This window comes from Impatiens glandulifera, chromosome 2, assembly GCF_907164915.1.
Source record: "Impatiens glandulifera chromosome 2, dImpGla2.1, whole genome shotgun sequence".
Lineage (NCBI taxonomy): Eukaryota > Viridiplantae > Streptophyta > Magnoliopsida > Ericales > Balsaminaceae > Impatiens > Impatiens glandulifera.
The window spans coordinates 55,408,276-55,429,324 of record NC_061863.1 but is presented as its reverse complement, the minus strand read 5'-3'; the positions used below and the strand labels follow the sequence as shown (position 1 = coordinate 55,429,324).

At 29.0% G+C, this 21,049-nt stretch overlaps 4 protein-coding genes across 5 annotated transcripts; all 4 read left to right on the top strand.

Moving 5' to 3' along the window:
• Nucleotides 1–6,283: 6,283 nt before the first annotated feature.
• Nucleotides 6,284–9,389, top strand: LOC124926482 (WAT1-related protein At4g08300-like). The gene is made up of 7 exons (XM_047466713.1): nt 6,284–6,494; nt 7,147–7,209; nt 7,864–7,980; nt 8,112–8,358; nt 8,450–8,608; nt 8,696–8,847; nt 8,928–9,389. Exons 1-7 carry the CDS (start codon nt 6,307–6,309, stop codon nt 9,205–9,207), a joined length of 1,206 nt encoding a protein of 401 aa, XP_047322669.1. The 5' UTR covers nt 6,284–6,306; the 3' UTR covers nt 9,208–9,389.
• Nucleotides 9,390–12,109: 2,720 nt separating this feature from the next.
• On the top strand, nt 12,110–14,631 carry LOC124926643 (gamma-glutamylcyclotransferase 2-3). 2 transcript variants are annotated; one of them, XM_047466910.1, is made up of 8 exons: nt 12,116–12,435; nt 12,542–12,618; nt 12,989–13,042; nt 13,303–13,359; nt 13,470–13,510; nt 13,593–13,664; nt 14,183–14,262; nt 14,355–14,631. In XM_047466910.1, the coding sequence occupies exons 1-8, from the start codon at nt 12,327–12,329 to the stop codon at nt 14,420–14,422; spliced, it is 558 nt and encodes a 185-aa protein (XP_047322866.1). In that variant the 5' UTR covers nt 12,116–12,326; the 3' UTR covers nt 14,423–14,631. The 2 variants fall into 2 exon arrangements, with proteins under 2 accessions (XP_047322867.1, XP_047322866.1); XM_047466911.1 differs by lacking the exon at nt 12,989–13,042 and having other exon boundaries at nt 12,110–12,435.
• A 1,255-nt stretch (nt 14,632–15,886) lies between these two features.
• On the top strand, nt 15,887–17,063 carry LOC124927328 (aspartic proteinase nepenthesin-1-like). The gene has a single exon (XM_047467725.1). It carries the CDS (start codon nt 15,924–15,926, stop codon nt 17,037–17,039), a length of 1,116 nt encoding a protein of 371 aa, XP_047323681.1. The 5' UTR covers nt 15,887–15,923; the 3' UTR covers nt 17,040–17,063.
• A 1,327-nt stretch (nt 17,064–18,390) lies between these two features.
• Nucleotides 18,391–19,322, top strand: LOC124926690 (uncharacterized protein PAM68-like). Its single transcript, XM_047466968.1, has one exon. It carries the CDS (start codon nt 18,428–18,430, stop codon nt 19,031–19,033), a length of 606 nt encoding a protein of 201 aa, XP_047322924.1. The 5' UTR covers nt 18,391–18,427; the 3' UTR covers nt 19,034–19,322.
• Nucleotides 19,323–21,049: the final 1,727 nt, after the last annotated feature.

The window sequence follows — 21,049 nt, the reverse complement described above, 5'->3', positions numbered from 1 at the left end:
AGCACGAGTATACACACGAAACGACATAAACATAATTAGTCAAATGACCTAAGCTACCCACATTAACATTCTCTAAACCTATTACATTTTTATTCAATTAATAAATTATTTAATTTCATAAATGTAATATTTATAATAAAAAGTAAACACACTAAAATATAATATTAAAATAAAATATTAACTTAAATAATATAAATTAAAATAAAATATAAATAAAAAATAAATTATATAAATAAAAATGTGAGTCTATTAATAATTATCTTCGATATTATTTTATTAATTACTTATTAATTTTTTTATTATTTATAATTTAAATTATTATTAATACATTAAATAATAAATATATGATAATAATTTTAATTTTAATTTTAATAATATAATAATATAATAATATATAAATATAAACTTTACCCACCTTTCCCACTTTCTCTCCATTTTCTTTCTCAAACTACTCACTTTTACATTAACATTATCAAATGGCCACGTCTCTCTAAATATATTTACATTTTCATTAAATTTATAAATTATTTAATTTTATAAATGTAATATATATAATTAAAATTAAATATACTAAAATATTAAAATAAAATTATAATATTAAATAAATTATATGAATAAAAATTTGAGTCTCATAAAAATTATCTCATATATTACTTTTATTAGTTTACATATTATTTTTAAAATTTAAAATTATTTTAAAATTTTAATTATTATTAAAACATTCAAATAAAATATATAATAATAATTTAACTTTAATAATATAATAATATTTTATAAGTTTTACTAATAATATAATTTAATATATATAAATAAATAAATAAATAATTAACCTGAGTGTCAAGACTCGATTGTGTTGACACGGTAACAAAATATAGTCGGAATAACACGAAACACGAATTTAAACACGAGTTAGTACGGCACGAATAAACTCGTGGACACGAATAACACGACACAAAAGAATCCGTGAATCATAATATTTTGAGTGGGTCAAGACACGATACGACACACATAAGATTTAGACACGACACAACATGACACGATTGAGAGTCTAACACGATTTCCCCGAGTCGAATACGAACGTTTATGTACGATGCCCAACTCTAGTCCAAACACTCTCCTCTTGCATAATTTAGAAAGACTGAAAAGTCTAGTAAACATCCATTGTATAGTTTAGTGCAGAAAATACGTGGACTTCAATATTAATTTTTAATTGGGTTAAATCATGTAGAATTATCAGCCTATTAAAGCTTTTATACAGGTTTTTTCCAATAACATTAACATGGGCCCATTCTTTATAAAGGAATCTTATAAAGCAAATTTCTACACCCAAAAGCAAATGCATAATTCACCTCACCACTCAACTTTCTGATTCCAATTCCTTTCATTTCTCATATTTTTTCAAAACATGTATAGTTTTTTTAACAGAAAATATTTTTGTTAATTCATATCCTAGTGAAGATCACAAAAGTAAACCCTTTCTAAATTGTTTTTTACAGTAAGAAGGTTACATAATTTCTAATTTTCTAACTTTTTTTTCACTTTTCGATTTGGATTTGGTGTTTGAGTCTACAATCGTCAAAGGTATTTTTCGTTATCGCTTCCTTTTTTCTCTAGTTGATTTTGTTTGGAAATTTGTATATGCGCTGCATCGTGTCGCGTTGTGTCGTATTCATGTTGTTGTGTTTGTGTTGTCGTTGTTGATATTTTTATTCATGTCGTGTCGTGTTGTGCTGAGTCATGTCGTGTTGAATCGTGCCGTGTCGTATCATATTTGTGCTGTTGTATTTGTGTTGTCGTTAAAGATTTGTATTTGTATTGCGTCGTGCCATTTTCGTGTTGTTGTTTTTGTGTTGCCGTTAGAGATTTGTATTTGTGCCACATTGTGTCGCTCGCATCGTGCCATATTTGTTGTTGTTGTTTTCACCATGTCTGATCGTAAAGATGATTCGGCACCGAATGCACAATGGACTTATCCTCCACCGTATATTAGTAATACAATTGTTGCTCCAACTTTGGATCCATATATATTTGAGCAGTTTTATAAGTAGTTCATCGCCTCACAGTCTCATGCAATGTTTGACTCCTTCCATCAAAGTTTGTCATCGATAATTCAGGTACATCGTCTCCCTTATGGATATTAGATTTAAACGCATCTCATCATATGTTTCATAATATTAAATCATTTGTGTCAGTCAATTTTGTTCACCATCTTCCGTCATGACTGTCGATGGTACTCCAATGCCATTGAAAAAAATTGGTTATGTACATACATCTTGTTTTTCTCTCTCACGTGTTTACCATATTCTCCGTCTTTCATTAAATTTTGTATTTGTTAGTCGATTGTGTGATTCTGGCCTCACAATTTTGTTTACTTTTTCCAATTGTTGTGTTAAGGACCCACGGTCGTAGAAGGTGATTGGAACAAGCCGTAGAAAATGAGGACTTTATGTTTTGGATGAACTCAAAATATCTGACGTTGTTGCCTTCAGCATTGACTTGTCATAATTCCGTTTGAATAGTTCATCTTCAGAATTTTACCGTTGGCATTCTCGTTTGGGTCATGTTTCTGGATCTTGTTTAAAGTTTTTAGTGTCTACTCGAGTTTTGGTTGTTTAGAAAGTCATGATATTTTTAATTGTATTGATTGTAAATTGGCTAAATTTTTAGCATTTGCCTTTTTATAAAAGTGTTTCTTTTTCCACTACTCTATTTGATCTCGTGTATTTTGATGTCTGGGGACCTTCTTTTGTTTCTTCTAAAGGAGATTCTCGATATTATGTTTTGTTTGTTGATGATTTCACTCGTTATACTTGGGTTTATCTTATGAAACACGTGTATGCATTTCTTATTATAGTCACCAATTTTTGAGCTCTTGTGAGAACCCAACATTCTTTAGTCATTAAATGTTTTAGGTGTGATTTGGGAGGTGAATACACTTTTAATGATTTCTCTCAGTTAGTTTCCTCTAATGGTAACATTCACCAAACCTAATGTACCGACACTCTTTAACAAAATGGTGTGGCTGAAAGAAAATTTTGTCATCTTTTTGAAAAAGCTCGTTCTTTTCATGCTATCAACCGAGGTTCCTGGTGTGTTTTGGGAGGAAGCAGTTATTATCGTTGTTTATGTGATCAATAGAATCTCAATATATCATCATTTAGGTTTGTCCCATTTTGAAAAATTATATGGTCATTCACCTGATTATTCCTCGTTGTGTATATTCAGTTGTATTTGTTTTGTCCTTCGACAACATGTTGAGCGTAATAAGTGTCTCCCCGGTCTGTCTTATGTGTCTTTCTGGGTTATGGTCTTGATCAAAAGGGATATCGTTGTTTTGATCTAGTTAGTCAAAAATTGTATTTCTCGTGTCATTTGTGTTTTTAGAGCACATTTCATTCTTCTATGTTCCTGCTAATTCATATCATATAACATATCTAATTTGTATTGATCCATTTGACATTGAGCCCGATGAAGATCTATTTGATACTTTGGTTCACGATACATCCACCTCCCATGTCCCTACTTCTACGACCACTCAATTGTCGTATAAGATTGCGGATCCTCTTCCTCGTCACTTCACTCGCATTCGTAAGTCTACTAAACTTTTCGATTTTAAGTACTCCTCTTATTCTACTTTATTTGCTTCATTTGTCACTTATGTTCATCATTTTTCTAAACCTTCATCCTATAAAGAGCCAGTTTGTGATCCCCTTTGACAGACTGTTATGGTTGAGGAACTTACTATATTATATTAGACTCACACATGAGATTTGGTTTCACTACCATTTAGAAAACATGTCATTGACTCTCATTGGGTCTACAAGATTAAAACAAAATCGGATGGTTCTATTGAGCGATATAAGGCTCGACTTGTTGTTAAAGGCTATTCTCAAAATCATGGCAGGAATTATGAGGAAACTCCTGTTGTGATAATGACGACTGTCCGCACTTAAATTGTTTTGTTACGTCGATTACTTACCGATATGAGTATTTTTCTTTCTCACCCTAATCAGCTGCATTGCGTTAATAGAGTGCTCTTTAGATTGTACAGAATTGTCTCTCCTGAACGAAAACCAAACCTATCCCCCAATGTACCTCCACAATTTCTGACTTTAGTTATTTATTATTCTTTTTCAAATACATGTTAATTTTAACCATATTTATTTTTTTTAAATATTTTTTCATGGTTTTACCGTAAATTTGACCATGCAAATTTTTTATTTATTAATTTTATAATATGAATATAACTTAATATAATATTTTAAATTTTATAAATATTAAAAAAATAAATATAATAGTTGAGAAATTAAATATAATTAAAGTTACGATAATAATTATATTATATAAAAATGTTAATTTAAATTTAAAATATACAAATAAAAATAAAATTAATTAGATTTAAAATATATTTAATAATAATAATAAAATTATTAAAAATGTTTAAAAAATAAGTTTAAATAGTAACTTGTTTAGTTTAGAAAGAATGAATAAAATAAGTTACTTTGAATAGTTCATTTTAAAAATAAGTTATTTTGGAAAGTCCTATTGTGTGCTGGGTAATTTTCAATCTTTATTACAATATTATTAGAGATTTATTTGAAAATCCACTATAATGGACAAAATATGGATCTAACATATTGATAAGGTAACATGTACTACGATAGCAAATTGAGTGAAGTTGCTAAGTCATCCATTATCTCAAAAACAGGTAACAAATTAGTGAGAAATGATTTCAAATAATCTCGGTCTATATATTAAATATCCTACAACCGGTGTGTATTAAATACTTTTATGACCGGTTATGAAACGAATTTGTGAATTATAATTGGGGCGAGTTTAATTTCTTTTAGTGAACTCAAAGAAAATTGTGGACGTAACATATGAATGAATATGAGTTTTACTTATTATTTTCAGAATTATAGGAATAAATTGTGAATTAAATAAATGTAGATTGAAAGTTTTAGGCTGAACAAAGACAATCCATAAATGAGAGGGAATGTTCAAATATAAAATAATATTTCTAACAAATATAATTATCTATTTACTAAACTAATTAATAATTTATAATATTTTAAAATTGGAACTCCATGAACACAAAAATATATCCTTACATCGCAACTATATATATATAACTAGTTTGTTATTAGTTTCGCTTTTATTTGGATGAAAGAAATAAAATTTATAAATAAATAGAATCGTCATAGAAATGAAAATAAAATTGGATATTTAAAACTGTTAAAATATAAAATAATATATTTATAATTTCCGTTTGATAAAGAGTATAACACTGTAAGTATAATATAACTATACTATACAGTAAAATTTATTAATTGTTTGGATGGACAATTTCATAACTATATTAACTTATGAAGTATAATTTATACCTTAAATAAGGTATTAAATTGTAACTGGTGGAAAGTTCTAACCAATTACAAACCTTAATTAAAATGGTATTCCATTATTATCTTCCTATATTTTTTTTATTATATTTATGTTTTTATAAAACTCATTTCTTCTTTATTCTTTCTCTTCATATCTCTTATCTTCATTGCTTCATCTTCCACCTTTTCTCAACAACAAATAAATGATATATTGTGCAATTTTATTATTTTGATTGTGATTGTATTATATATTGTCAATAGTATTATTTATTTATATAATTATAAAGCTTAAATTACAATGAATTATATATAAAATAATATAATAATATTATTTATTTAAAAAATATATTTATATAATAATATATATTATTTTTTATTATTAATTTCAATATAATTAATAATACAAACTACCTATAAAATAAATATATTAATATTAATATGATTAATAATACAAACTACCTATATTATAAATAATAATTAAAAATAATTTATATAAATATAAGTGTAAAATAGTCTTTTACATTTTTTATTACATTTTTATAACACTAACCAAACACAAAATAATAAAATTTATATCATGTATATTCTAATGCATCTTTACCATTTATACCCTTACAACTTATACATGCATAACTAGTATCACATGACAAACACTAACCTAAGATATTATCACAATTTAGATAATATCAATATTATATTATATCACTATATTAGTTTCCTTATAAGATCAATACAAATTAATATAATAATATAGGATTAATATTATCATAATTTATCTATGTTAAAAAAATAAAGTTGATGCTTATTATATGTTCTTCTTTTTGATGTCCCTTTTTGTTTTTTTGCTTTTCTTGGTTATATAAAGGCTATAGTTACATTGTGGTGATATAGTGCATAATTATAACAAAGAGAGATCATATCAAAGATGGTGAAACAAATGTTTGAGAAGGCTAAGCCATATATTGCAATAATATTGCTGCAATTTGGGTATGCAGGAATGTTTGTTATAACAATGGTCTCGTTGAAACAAGGCATGAGCCATTATGTATTAGTTGTTTATCGTCACTTGGTTGCAACCCTTGCAATCTCCCCGTTTGCTCTTTTTATTGAAAGGTAAAAGCTCGACTCGTACATTTTTGATAGTGTTTTGTTCCGACTAAAACATCGTTGGCTCTTATTTGATTCCGTTTTTGTTCTTATTTGGGTTTGGATTGTGGTTTAAGATCGACGAGTGGCTCGATGAACAGTACTTGTCGTCTTCTTTTCAAGCTTCTCATTTGATAACAATAGTGTTTAGGTCTATACTTTGATTGGACATATCAAAAAGTGAATAATTTTCTAAAAACATATTCGATTTATTATTTAACTTGTCATTGTCACATGTGCACTACACATATATATAGTCATGTATGTCTTAAAAGTAATTGATTTTTAGTTATAATTAGAATCATATTTTTTAATCAGCTAAAAGAAATTAAATAATTTTTAAGGGTGAATCAGATTATTTAATTCTAGTACTATATAACTTGTGTTACTTTAATATGTATATATATATATATATAGTAATTATATTAAACTGAAAATCAATAATACAAATATTATTATATTACACGTAGTAAATTATCTTATATAATAAATTTTAACAATAGCAACATGATTGTTATTGATGTATGAAAGTACTTTGAGAAATAATTATTTAAATTTAATTATAGTAAGAGTAAAAAATCTATATTTGTAATTAATTTTCTTCTTTGTTTTTGTTCAGGAAAACAAGGCCGAAGATGACTGTATCAATCTTCCTAAAGATTACCGCCCTTGGATTGATAGAGTAATCTTTTTACTTTTATTTTTCATTTTATAATCCCTTTAACTTGTTATATTACAAAAATGGTTATAAACTAAAATCAATTATAACCGACTACCAACTTGAAAATTTAAAATAGAATAAGTCATTCAATGATTAACTAAAAAATTGGTAAAAAAAAACTCTCCAACATCAATTAGTGGTGGTAATCGGAGTGAGTTTCAGGTTTGTGGGTTCGGGTCGGTAGGTTAACGGGTTGAACGATACTGAACCTGACCTATTTAATAATTCGTATCAAAAATTTTAATCTGAACCTGATATGTTTATTTGTGATTGACCCGAACCCGACCCGGTTCACTTAACTCAACTTGAAATCAACCAAATATAATTAATTCACGTCTCTCAATTTCAAATTAAAATGACAATAACACAAAATAAAATAGTTAAATTAAAAAAGAAACTTGTAAGAATTCTAATTTGGGTTATTTCAGATCGATCTGATTTTAACTTGTTTATTAATCGGTTTAAGAAGGTTGACTTATGAATTTTTCGTGTTAAATTCGGGTCGTGTTTTATTGCCAGGTCCAAAATTATGGTGCATTATATCAATTAACTTTTAAGACAATAGTATTTTTACCATTTTTTTAGAAAATAATAATATAAATATTTAAATATCAGGCCAGTTATCGATCAGAATTTATATTACGTGGGAATGAAGTATACGTCAGCAACATTTGCATCTGCAATGGTGAATATCCTTCCTGCCCTTACCTTCATAATGGCCGTTATTTTCAGGTATTTAAAGTTAAATCAAATATAACATTTACATGACTACATGAATAATCATATTATAAAGAGCTAAATAATTTTGTATCCCTTCAATAAATAAATTATTTATATCAAATCTAATCAAATGATTCAAATAGGTTGGAAAGAGTGGGCTTGAAGCAATTACATAGCATCGCAAAAGTGGTAGGAACCGCAATCACGGTTGTGGGAGCGATGGTAATGACTCTATATAAAGGCCCGATTGTGAACATCTTAGGGTTGTCTCATCAAAGCGCCCACGACGCAAGCAATGCGTCTAATGGCTCTGCCGATCATCATTGGGTCATGGGCACAATCATGCTCTTTTGTTGCATAGTCGGTTGGTCAAGTTTTTTCATTCTACAGGTAAAAATACATAGAATATTGAGACAAATATATGTAACTTAATTTATTGTATGATTTAAATTTCACTCAATAATTATTATTATTGGGACAGTCTATCACATTAAAGCAATATCCGGCTGAGCTTTCATTGACCGCGTTGATATGCTTGATGGGCACGCTACAAGGATCCGCGGTTGCACTAGCCTTCGAACATGACATGAGTGCTTGGATCATCGGCTTTGATTCCAAGCTTCTCGCTGCAGTTTACTCTGTAAGTAATATTTAAAAAAAATACATAAAATATTATCAATAACACAATTTGTATTCATTGTCACATTTTTTTTTCAATCTTAAACAGGGAGTAGTTTGCTCTGGAATTGCCTACTATGTGCAAGGCGTAGTGAACCGGGCTCGTGGTCCAGTTTTCATCACAGCGTTCAGTCCTCTCGCAATGATCATCACCGCGATTTTGGGTGCCCTTGTTTTGGGAGAAAAAGTTCATCTAGGAAGGTAATATATATATTTGTTAATGTTGTTACACTTGAGAATTAATTAAGTATATGCTAACTTAATTATTAATTATATACCAGCTTGATTGGAGCCATGGTGATAGTGTTTGGGCTGTATGCTGTGGTTTGGGGCAAAAGTAAAGACCCTTTGCCTAATTTGGTTCAATCGAGTAATCATGGTCATGATGGTGATAAAGGGAAAGCAAATAATGATAATGAATTGCCAATTGTTATGTCGATGGATAGTAATAATTTGTCGAAAAAATCTAGTGTTTGTGATGGCTATACCTTTCATGGACAAGTTGAGATCAACCCTAACAAGGATCCAACTCCGATCAATATATCTGTAACCAAAACTTGATCATATATCATGAGCCTATCTCTCTTTCTCTAGAAAATGAGAGAAGTTATTTCTATATATATATATATAGGGATGACCATGTGATATGTTCTTGACATGTTGAAATATCATTGTAATCTTACCTATATATTTTACTTACTATAAGAACTTGTGTTTTATATAATGAACTTTATATCGAAACAGCGGAAAGACAGTGAGAAAAGGGGTAGAGATTTTGATTATAGATGACAATATCGAACACAAATCATGACTAAGACTGAAAATTGACCTAACTATTTTTGTCCCGTTTTATTTTAGAGATTATAGATGACAATATCGAACACAAATCATGACCAAGATTGAAAATTGACCTAACTATTTTTGTCCCGTTTTATTTTAGAGATTTCATTCTTACCATGTCTATTCAAAGTCCTAAACATTAAAAAAAAATATAAAATGTATAAAAATATTTAAATTTTAAAATATTATAAATAGTGATCCTTACTCCTTAGTTATCCTAATTTTAATTTAAGAAATATATAATTTGTTGTGACATATTAAATGTGAGTTAAATTCGAATTTTATAAAATAGTGTTCAAACTGGAAAAAAAAATACCCCCATTCAAATTTAGACCCTTCTGGTTTTAAAATTGTCATCAGAATGATTGACTTTTTTTTTCTCTCTTTAGTACTAAAGAAAATGGTCCAATTTATGTATAAGAATAATTTCATATTAAAAATAGATATTTTCTTATAGTAGAACAAACATCATTCATACATACATAGGATCTTGATCCAAATAGAAAAGAGCAAACATAACATAATCATTGGTTTTGGAAGCAAAAAAAAAAACACAAAAATGATGTTTTGTCACTCGTTCCTAACAAAAACAAGAAATTACCTTAATCTTAAAGCTAAAAAACTAAATGAAGCAATGATCATCTTAGAAGAAGAACCTATTCATGGATTCATCAATCTTAAAGGCTTACTAGGCTTACCAAGAGTGGGCATGACTAGATATCATGTCTTGATATTTTACTAATATGTAAGTGTGACTCCTTATAAATATTTATTCAAACTTAAGGCATTTAAACTCATGTCTGTCGATGTTCTAGTAATCTATAAATAAATATTTTGTGAAAACTTTGGGTGGAAATTGATGAATCCGTTGATAACCCTACTAGAGTTTATATCTCATTATTGCCAGCCTATTATACTTTCATTTTAAAAGAGTGATTTGTTGAAAGATTTTATTGCTCTTTCATAGCATTTGAGTGTCCGTGTTGGTCTTTTTGTTTATTGTTCTTGCAGAGTTTTTTACATTTACACATTTATTGGTTTGATTGTATAGATCCTTTTAACAAAAAAAATAAAAATAAAAATTTCAAATATATATATATATATATATATATATATATATATATATATATATATATATATATATATATATATATATATATATATATATATATATATATATATATAAATGTCTCTAGTAAAAGAGATGAGCAATTTGATTACCATTCAAGACATAAACGGTTCAATTCAATTCTCGAATTGGATTGAGAAAATCTCGACATGTCTAAAACCATAACTCATAACTATCAAGACATAAATTGAGCTCTACCAATTGATTATCTCTCTGCAATTATTATTTATATATTTTAAATAATTATTATTATATATATATATATATATTTGGTTATGAGAAGTTAATTCTTATTAATATTATTAATTTTAATAAGGAGTCGTATATATAGAAAATTAATTTATAAATAATACAAGATAATATCTAAAAAATAAAATAATAAAGAATTAAATACAAATAGTATAAATTAAACAAATAAAAAAAATCAAAGATCAATCTAGCTACATGACTATAATAATAATAAATAAAACAATTTTATTTTCGACAATATCATTCAATTTGTTGTTAGTTAGAAAACAAACAATAACTCACAAAAAAAAAAAAAAAAAAAACATAACTAACCCTATTTATAGCAAAACTCACTATTGTAACATAAGTGACAGAAAAACAAATTTAAGAGATTTAATATCACTATTTGATCTTTATTAAAAATAATATATTTATATATAATGTTAAATAATAATAAAAACTGTTTGAATTATAAAATTTTAAGACAAATTTTGTATTCTTAATAAATAAAAAAATTAAGAATTTTCTATATATCTATTCTTAAGTGAAATTTGAGGAGATGACCTAAAAAAAGGTTATGGTCACATAAATTAAATTGCGCGGGTGATCACTCCAAATTTTTTTTTAGGAAAATACCACATTTGCGTAATGCGAAGGAGCGGATCGTCACGCGAAGGGAAGTCAGGTGAAAAGTCCAGACCGTGTCCTTCGCGTGACAATCCTGCATTTTGCGTGACGATTCTGCCCCTTCATGTGACAATTCTACCCCTTCGCATGACGATCCTGTCTTTTGTGTGAGACGGGGTAAATTCGTCATAATATTTTGAAGTGGTCATTTGCGTCATTTATTTAAAATGAGGATCTACTATCCTAAGAGACTGTCCCATTTGCTGACTTAGATGTTGTTTTGATAAATGAGACAAATACAAAATTATATATGTGACATAAACCCTAAATCTTAAATCCTAAATTTTAAACTCTAAATCTTAAATCCTAAATCTTAAAAAATTATATAAATAACATTTTATTTTAATATTTAATTTTCTTTTTCTCTCCTCTAAAACAAAAGTGGGCCAATATCTTGAGAGACATATCCAAATTCATTTATTTAAGGCTATTTTAGGGTCATCTTGTCAAATTTCCCATTCTTAATTATAATATAATTATACAAATTTTAAAAACTTAATTATATTAAGAGGTTTGATTTATTTTTAGTTAGAAATTTAGAATTATAGATTAGTTTTGATAGGTTGGGAGTTCGGACCACCCAAAGAAAATGAAGATTCAAGTATAGAGATTCGAACAAATTGACCCATTGGTTTCTTCGTTCTTGTACAACCAACCAATTAGGTCTCTTCTCAGATCACTGCGGCGGCGGCTGAACCAGGGGAATCTTCTCCTTTTCCCCACTGTCTCTCTTTCTCCCAGGTTTCCACTTTGTTAAGGGAGGAGGAGGAGGAGGAGGAGACGACAGAAAGGAAACATGGTCATGTGGGTGTTCGGTTACGGGTCTTTGATATGGAAGGCCGGTTTCAACTACGATGATCGGGTTTTTGGCTGCATCAAATCCTATCGACGCGTCTTCTACCAAGGTCTCTCTCTCTCCATTCTCATCATCTGAAGTAGCCGCCTTAGTTCCTTAACCAAGTTCTTCAATAATCATTTACCCATTATATACTTATTGTCGTTCATTGAAAGGTAGTACTGATCACAGAGGAACTCCAGAATACCCTGGAAGAACAGTTACTTTAGAGTCTGCAGATGGAGATGTTTGCGTATGTCTTCTTCTCCACCACAATTTGGATATTAGTGAATGTCTTATTGATTCTTGACCTGAGAACTTGTTTGCCTCAAAAGGAGATGAGAATTTGATCCCACATATTATGAATGATGCATATGTTGTAATTGGTTCTACTTATTCATGTTGTTAACGCGACATTTAGGAGTAAGTTCAAAAGAATTCTTTTTTTTAATCCAGTGAAGATGGGTTTAAGGAACAGGATCAAAATTTAAACACTAATATGTACCAAAGTATGATTGTATTGAGTAACATAAGAGTTTCCACCTGGCTGATGATTTCACATTTCAGATGATGTTCTTATGGACAATGTAAAACTAATCTGTCAATTTTATGCAAGATTGTAGTGGGGTGTTGCCTATAAGATCTTAAAGAAGGAAGATCAAGAAGTTGCTCTAACTGTAAGTTTATTTCTTTATCGTTTCAAAGGTTTTGACAAATTATTACATACTCCAGTTGAAATTTCCTGGTATCATCACTTTGGCGAATCCATTACATTTATAATTCTACATTTGAGATTGGTTCTTAATGATAAAATTGTGTGAATGCTCGAACAAGGACATATGACCAAATGATCTAATGTTATGAAATTTCAAAAACAAACTCTGAGAGAACATTGTGTTTTTGAAAGGCTGGTAAATTTTTATTGGTTGTATTACAGTACCTAGGAGTAAGGGAGAAACAATATGACCAGAAGGCTTACGTTGATTTCTTCCTAGTAAGTTCTGTTCTTCATATCTCTAAAGCTGCTGGATAGGTATTTTTAGCTTAAGGCTAAGAAAATATGCCTTTGTGAGCATGAAAACAAACCATTGGGTTATGTTGCAGGACGATAATGATTCAAAACCAGCTATATCTGATGTCATGGTGTAAGTTAATGAAAACCCAGAAATCAATTCTCATGGTTTTCTTTATAAAATTTAACAAGGTGATGTTTCACCTGAATTGTAGATTTATAGCGTCTCCAGACAAGAAGCATAATCCGAACTACTTGGGCCCTGCACCCGTTGAAGAAATTGCCAAGTATGTATGCATCTTCACTTTTCAGTGTAATTGATTGTAAGTAAGCCTATATATTGGTTTAAGAAAAAAAAAATCTCAGCCAGCTTAATAACACATTGAATTTGGCAATCAATCTTAATTGACCTATTTCATAACTAAACCAAGTCACTTGAAGAGACTACATAGTGTCTATTGTTTCCAAATTAAAAAATAAAACATTTTTCCTAGGATTGACATACCACAACCCGACATTGCTTGAGAATGGTCAATTACTTAACCAGGATTTTTAAGTAATTGCCTTTTGTCCCTTCCTCTCAAGTTAACGTTACGTGTATTTGGAAACATTTTCTAGAGTTGGGTTCGGGTTTGAATTAGAAAATGTCTATAAATTTCCTTGAAACAGTTTCTTTGTCATTGTGATAAACATACACTGTTCAATCGATATTCTTCCTTCCTTTTGATTTCTAGTTAGTCTTAGTTGGTTGCTTCCAAACAGGATCAAAATTGTATATCAATGTTGTTTTTACTTGAATGGGTAGGCAAATTGCTAGCTCGGAAGGGCCATCGGGTCCCAACAAAGATTACCTATTTCACCTGGAAGAATCCCTGAAGAGCTATGGCAAGTTTAATTTTTGTAAATTTCTTTGTTGTTTAGTAGTAACAGAATTAGTCACTGCAAGTTTTTTTGATTTGATGAAGTTCATCTTGTAGGATGTGAGGACAAACATGTAATGGAGCTGGCTGATGAAGTGAGACGCCTCCTATCCGAAAAGCTGTAAGAATTGCATGAACTGGAAATGGAAATGGAAAAGATTTAATATTGAGTGTGGTATTTAAATGCAAACAACCCGATCAAATATAGGTGCAATGTTGGCTTTCGGGTACCGATTATATGTAGATGAATTGTAACATTTATATTCAGTTATATTTTAATGAACATGTTGCAATGCATAGTTTAAGCCAATAAGCAATCTAGGGTTATCTTATTGGAATCAGTAATTAGTATTATGACCTTTGTTAGATTGATATTCATAAGGTATCCATCCAAATATTAGACATTGAAGACCAAAGTGGTACAGATAAAAAAAATGCAGACATCAAAGGTACTCTTTTGACTTGCAATTTTTTTTTATTACTAATGATTTCTTTATTAAATTTGATCATTTTAAGCATAAATACATAAATAATAAACTAAAAATTATATGATGCCATTGTATTACAAAGTTCAAAATACCTTTTTAAATAAAATACAAAATTACTAGTTATATATATATTTATATTCTGAAGTAGAAAGTGCATGAGATAGTTTGATTAGGATTTTTTTTTTATCTAGTTTTTTTTACATATTTTCACTATATTACATCATTTTAACTATTAAGTCACTCATTTATCGACTTAAATACTAAAATATTCTTACTTTATTCATAAAAAAAACCCAAATAATTTATTTTTCATCAAACAAATATTTGTTTTTTTCTATGACAAAATCTCAACAATTCTCAAATAAAATGTTGCTATCTCTACAAAAAAAAAAAAAAATCAATTTATAACATGAATAGTTTTTCATATACACTTACAAATAATTAAAAAAGTATATTAATATTATAACCATATTTGAAGGCATATAATTTTAAGATTATAAAAATATAATTGTGTAAGTTGGCCACTTCAACTTACACAATTTAGTGGGTAATAATTTATTCATGTAACATTTTAGTGGGAAATAAATACTTTATTCATTTGAGCATAATTAATTTAGTGTAACATTAAATAGTTTATAATGGGGAAGACCAAAGGAGAAACGCGTTATTGCATTTTTATCATTTGGACGACATATAACTAGCTAGTAGATCATTCAATTGGACATTATTAGGGAAATAAACAAGTAATTAATTAAACTAGCTAGTGTAACGGACTCAGAACATGAAGTGTTTCATCTTAATTACACTTATATTCAATTTCCACATTATCTTTAACCATCTCATGATCTCTCATTCTTATATATATATATATATATATATTCTTACAATTTGCATTACATTATCAGAATTAGAACAAGTTTCATAGTGCTAAATCATGACTTCAACTCCCTCGTTTTTTCTTCATGTTCTTCTCGTAGTAGCGATGTCACTTTCTGTACTCGGTCTTATTTCTTCTTCTTCCGACTCATCCCCACGAGGGTTTCGTGCCCAACTAATCCCAATCCATCATAATCAAAACACCGCCAAACTTGATATCATTCGGAATGCAATTGCCCGACAATCAAAAAGGTTTCTCACTATGAATAATGCCGACGAAAGTATTGGTTTTTATGCCCCAATCAATGCCGGGGGAGGTGAGTTCCTCATGAACTTCTCCATTGGCACTCCGGTTATGCCCATCTCGGCTATACTAGACACGGGAAGTGACTTGATTTGGGTCGATTGTGACCGCCATCACTCTCCATCTTTCAGCCCTATCCGTTCCTCAACCGGTTCAAACATTTCTTGTTATAGCGATGCATGCAGCGATTTGAACACGTTCAAGTGTCAAAACGAAGCATGCACTTATTTGTATTCCTACGGCGATGGATCCTCCTCCGAAGGGTTCTTAGCTACGGAGACGTTCACTTTCGGTGGTCCCGTTTCAATACCTAACGTCACGTTTGGTTGTGGTGTCATCAACCAAGGCCCCGGACTCAGTCTTGGTTCGGGGTTAGTTGGACTAGGGCGCGGGCCTTTATCACTCGTGTCACAATTAGGTTTAACGAAATTTTCCTATTGCTTGAGTCCGATAGGGGAGAATAAAACTAGTAGCATTGTGTTTGGTTCGTTAGCGGAATGGAACTCGAGTACTAGAACCAAGTCAAACCATAGTGCCACACCGTTGATTCAGAATTCATTTCAAACGTCATTTTATTACGTAGGTCTAGAAGGAATAACGGTTGGAGAAACCCTATTGCCTATACCTAAAGAGGTTTTTGAGGTAAAGGAAGATGGGAGTGGTGGAATGATAGTTGATTCGGGAACTACATTGACTTATTTACACGAGGAGGCTTTTAGGTTGTTGAAGAAGGAATTTACGTCGCAAATGAGACTTAGGGTTTCCACGAAGTCCGACACCACGGGGATGGACTTGTGCTTTGACTTGCCCGGGAAAGATAGGGACTTTGGGATTAATAACGATGATAATATCGATATTCCTAAGGTTAAGTTTCATTTTAAGGGTATGGATTTGGAACTTCCAAGTGAGAATTATATAGTTGGTGATATGAGCTTAGGTGTGGTGTGTTTGGCTATGGCTGCATCAAATGGAATGTCTATCTTTGGTAATATTCAGCAACAAAATTTCTTGGTTGTTCATGATTTGGATCAAGAGTTGCTCTCTTTTGTACCAACTCAATGTGATCAATTCTAAGTTAGAATAATAAAAATTGATCTTTTTGTCACAATTTTATAGTTTATTATGCATTATCTTATTTAATGAATAAAGGAAACAAATAAAATCTAATGGGTTTTTTTTCTCAATGTTTTCAATTATTATTATTTGGGAATAGTTATATTTTGAATGTATTTGTATATTTATATATATGGCCATTGCAAAATGTATTTGTATATGGACTGAGTATCACTAAAAAATGATAATTCAATTTAATGGTCATTTGACATTTAGAGTATATATGTTGGTTAGGTAAATGAGATTTAGTATATATATTTAAGTATAAAAAGTCTACTTAAAATAAATCATTATTCATAAGCAATCACCTTATATATATACAAGCATTAACTAATATATTTTTATATTATTTGGTTAGAATAAATTGCTATTTTTATTAAATAATATTTTATTTTTTAAAATAAACCCAAGATCAAGCTAATCCCTATAATTGGTTGATCACAAAACGTAAAGCTTGTTTGATGTTGTGTTATTTGGGTGATTTTATTAAAAAAAAAATATTATTTGATGAAAATATAAATTATTTGGGTTTTTATTTAGTTAAATTAATAGAATATGTTTTTTTATTTAAATTTACATTTTATAAAAATAAATAAATAATTTGATTCGATAATCTGAATGATTTATTTATAAAAAAATGTCTTTAATAGAAAAAAAAATAATATAAACAATTTAATAGTGTCGGTAAATAATGAATTGTCAGTAGTGAGAAAATAAAGGCAGTGTGAATTGTATGCTTTTCAGATAGGCAGAACAGAGTTGTACTTGCAAACAGTTGCATCCGTGAATTTCTTTTAAATGTTTTTTTACTTATGACAATTTTAAATGTATAAATAAAAAATAAAAAAATAGTTTTGTGAAAATAAAAAAGAAATATAAAGTATTTTTATTGAGAATTTTTAAATGAATTAAGAAATCCTCTGTATTGCTCAAGTAAAGAATATCACAATTCTTCAATAAATAAACTAGAATCACAGTTGGGCTAATTTGGATTCGGTTTATAAGGATCGCAATAATAAATTATTATATTAATTAAAATTGTCATTTTAAAAAGCACTCATATGGAAATTAACAGTTTAATAGTTGAAAGTTTTTATACCTATATATATATAAAATGGTTTAAGGGTAAATAATAATTAACATTTATATATACTTGAAGGACATATTTCTGAAAAAAAATCTAAAACAATAACCATAGGAAACCCAAAAAGAAGTCACATTATCTTTTTCCAAGGTGAAAATATACCCACCATTCATTCATTCTTATGGATAAGACCCCATGTTTGAATTTTGAATGCAAATACTTCTAAAACCCCAAACCAGTCCCAAAAACAAAAAAGTGAGAGACCATGAAAACAAAAGTCCTGTGCTTGAATCATCATCATCATCTTCCTCTAAACATCACCAAATCTCCATGGACTAACCCTAGGTTCACAAGAAGCTCAACCCTAATTATTCCCATAACAACCACTAGAACCCCAACATACAAGACATTGAAGCTCAACGCCGAGTCTAAAGGGTTCGGTCAGACCGACGATAATCTAACCCGCAAAAAGACCAAAAGCAACAACAACAGCAACAACAACAATAGCATGTTCAGGGATGACATGAACTATGATGACGACGACGACAAAGATGAAAAGATACCAGATGTGGTGTTCGAGAGAATCATAGGAAGGATATTGTTATATGTTGGGGCTCCTATGGGGACTGGCTTAGTATTGTTGCAATTGTTCAATGTGTTAAAAGAGAAACATTTGTGGGATGCTCCAATTTGGGTGCCAGCCTTGACCACACTCATCACTTTTGGAGCTTCTACACTTGGGGTAGCTTATGGGGCTCTATCTACAAGCTGGGATCCAAACAACAAGGGCTCCATTCTTGGGATTCAAGAAGCTAGACAGAATTGGGATGATATGTGGCTTGCAGATCAAGAACAACAAGATACCAACTAATCATAATATTATTAATATATTATTCTATCAACTCTACTTAATTTATTTCAAATATATATTGGAGTTTCATTAGTTATTTTATCTATTTTTTGGATAATTTTTGTATTGTACATGTGAGGTATGTTAAGTGTTGTCCATGAATTAGGGTAACATTTCCCATATATACTAAAAAAATATATTTTTAATAAAACATTTAATAATATTGTTGGTTTTCTAGCTAGTGGGTACTACTTGTAAATATGTCATGAATTTATAATAATTTTTTTTATATTTGTTTACAGTTGTCCAAGTATATGTTTCTTCTTTTAAAATCCATACATTATTTATCTTCTTTGTTTTGAGATATTTTGTATTGTGAGATTGGATTCAAGTGTTGTTTTCAAAATACTATAACATCTATATATTATGGTTTTTATTTATTTATTTTTTAATAAATTATTTTAGAATTATAAAATGAATATACATGTTAAAATTTCATGTTTATATACTATGAAATAAATTCTTTTTTAAATTAATCTAGTTTAAAATTTAACTTCTCAAATTAGCTTATTTTATTATTTATTTTCAATCTCACTTAATTTATGCACGATTTCAAACTCAGTTATTCATATTTATAATACATTTTAAACTTTTTGTATTAATATTACGACTTGTTTTTATTTATTAAATTAATATATTTTAAATTTAATTAGTTATATATATATTGAAATTATTATTTTTATATAATATAATAAATGATATAATCTCTTAATTATTTTCATAAATACTTATTTAATATATAATTAAATTTAAAACATTTTAACAATTATAATACAATAACTTAATAATTAATAAAAAAAATATTATAATCATTTTATTTTGAAACTATTAGCTATCACATATCACAAGTTTCTAATAATAATCATTGTTCTTAATGAAATTTTGAGGAAGAAGAAAATAAACTTGCTCGATGAGGGCCAAATTAGCAATGATTTATGAGAGATGGGCTGAAAAAAAGTATACGTATTTATTGCCAATAATTTTAAAATAAGATAAATTATAAGAATTTCCATTAATTATTAAGTAATTGTATTATCATTTTTTGTGATATTTTAAATTAGTTAAAAAATATATAAGAGACTGATCGGTTCGAACCGAAACCCCTCAGGTTGTCGCTAGCCTAGAAGAGAGGATAAAAATGAAATAACATATTAAACACGTAACACGCAAACACACTTAGCCAATTAATCAAGTGCAAAATTGTCACCTAACGGGTCCAAATCCAAGACCTTAGGGAGGCTGAGAATATTCACATTTTATTACAGATAGACTAGAAAAGAGTTAAAATGTGACCACAAGGGGGTTAATTACATGATCCGTAAACACACATAATCATTTAACTAGGCGAGCTTGCCGTCTAACGGGCTCGAACCCATGACCTCTTAAGAAGGTTGGAGATATCCATATTTTGTTGTCGCTAGACTAAAAAATTGGATATTAATTATTAAGTTATTTTATTATCATTTGTGATATTTTAAATTAGTTAGGTATTGAGTAAATATTTATAAAAATATTTTGGAGGTTGAATTGGCAACCCGCCTCCTTTTTAATTGTCGAGGGTGACTAATATCTGAAATCTCTTGTGAAGTACTATTACTAAGATTAATTGCATGATGTCCGAGTATTTGGGTAGTTGTCGAAAAGTTTGAATTGATGTGGTTGATATTTCATCTTACATATTTCGTATACAATCTCAATTGTTTTTTTAGACTATCTAGTCGTAGAGAATCGTCGAACTTTTAATGATCGTATTTGTTGATGCGTATCATTCATAATCATATTATTATATATGACATTTTTTTATATTCGTTCCTGAAGTCGTTAGAGTCAGTTGAGAATTAATAGTTCTTCTATATAACTTACCAGTAGTGTTGGCCTAGAGAATTAGGTTGTCCCGGTCGTTAAAAAATATTTTTGATTATCATAATTTTAATTTTAAAAATTGTTAAAAAATATTTTAACAAGATTTGAACCATA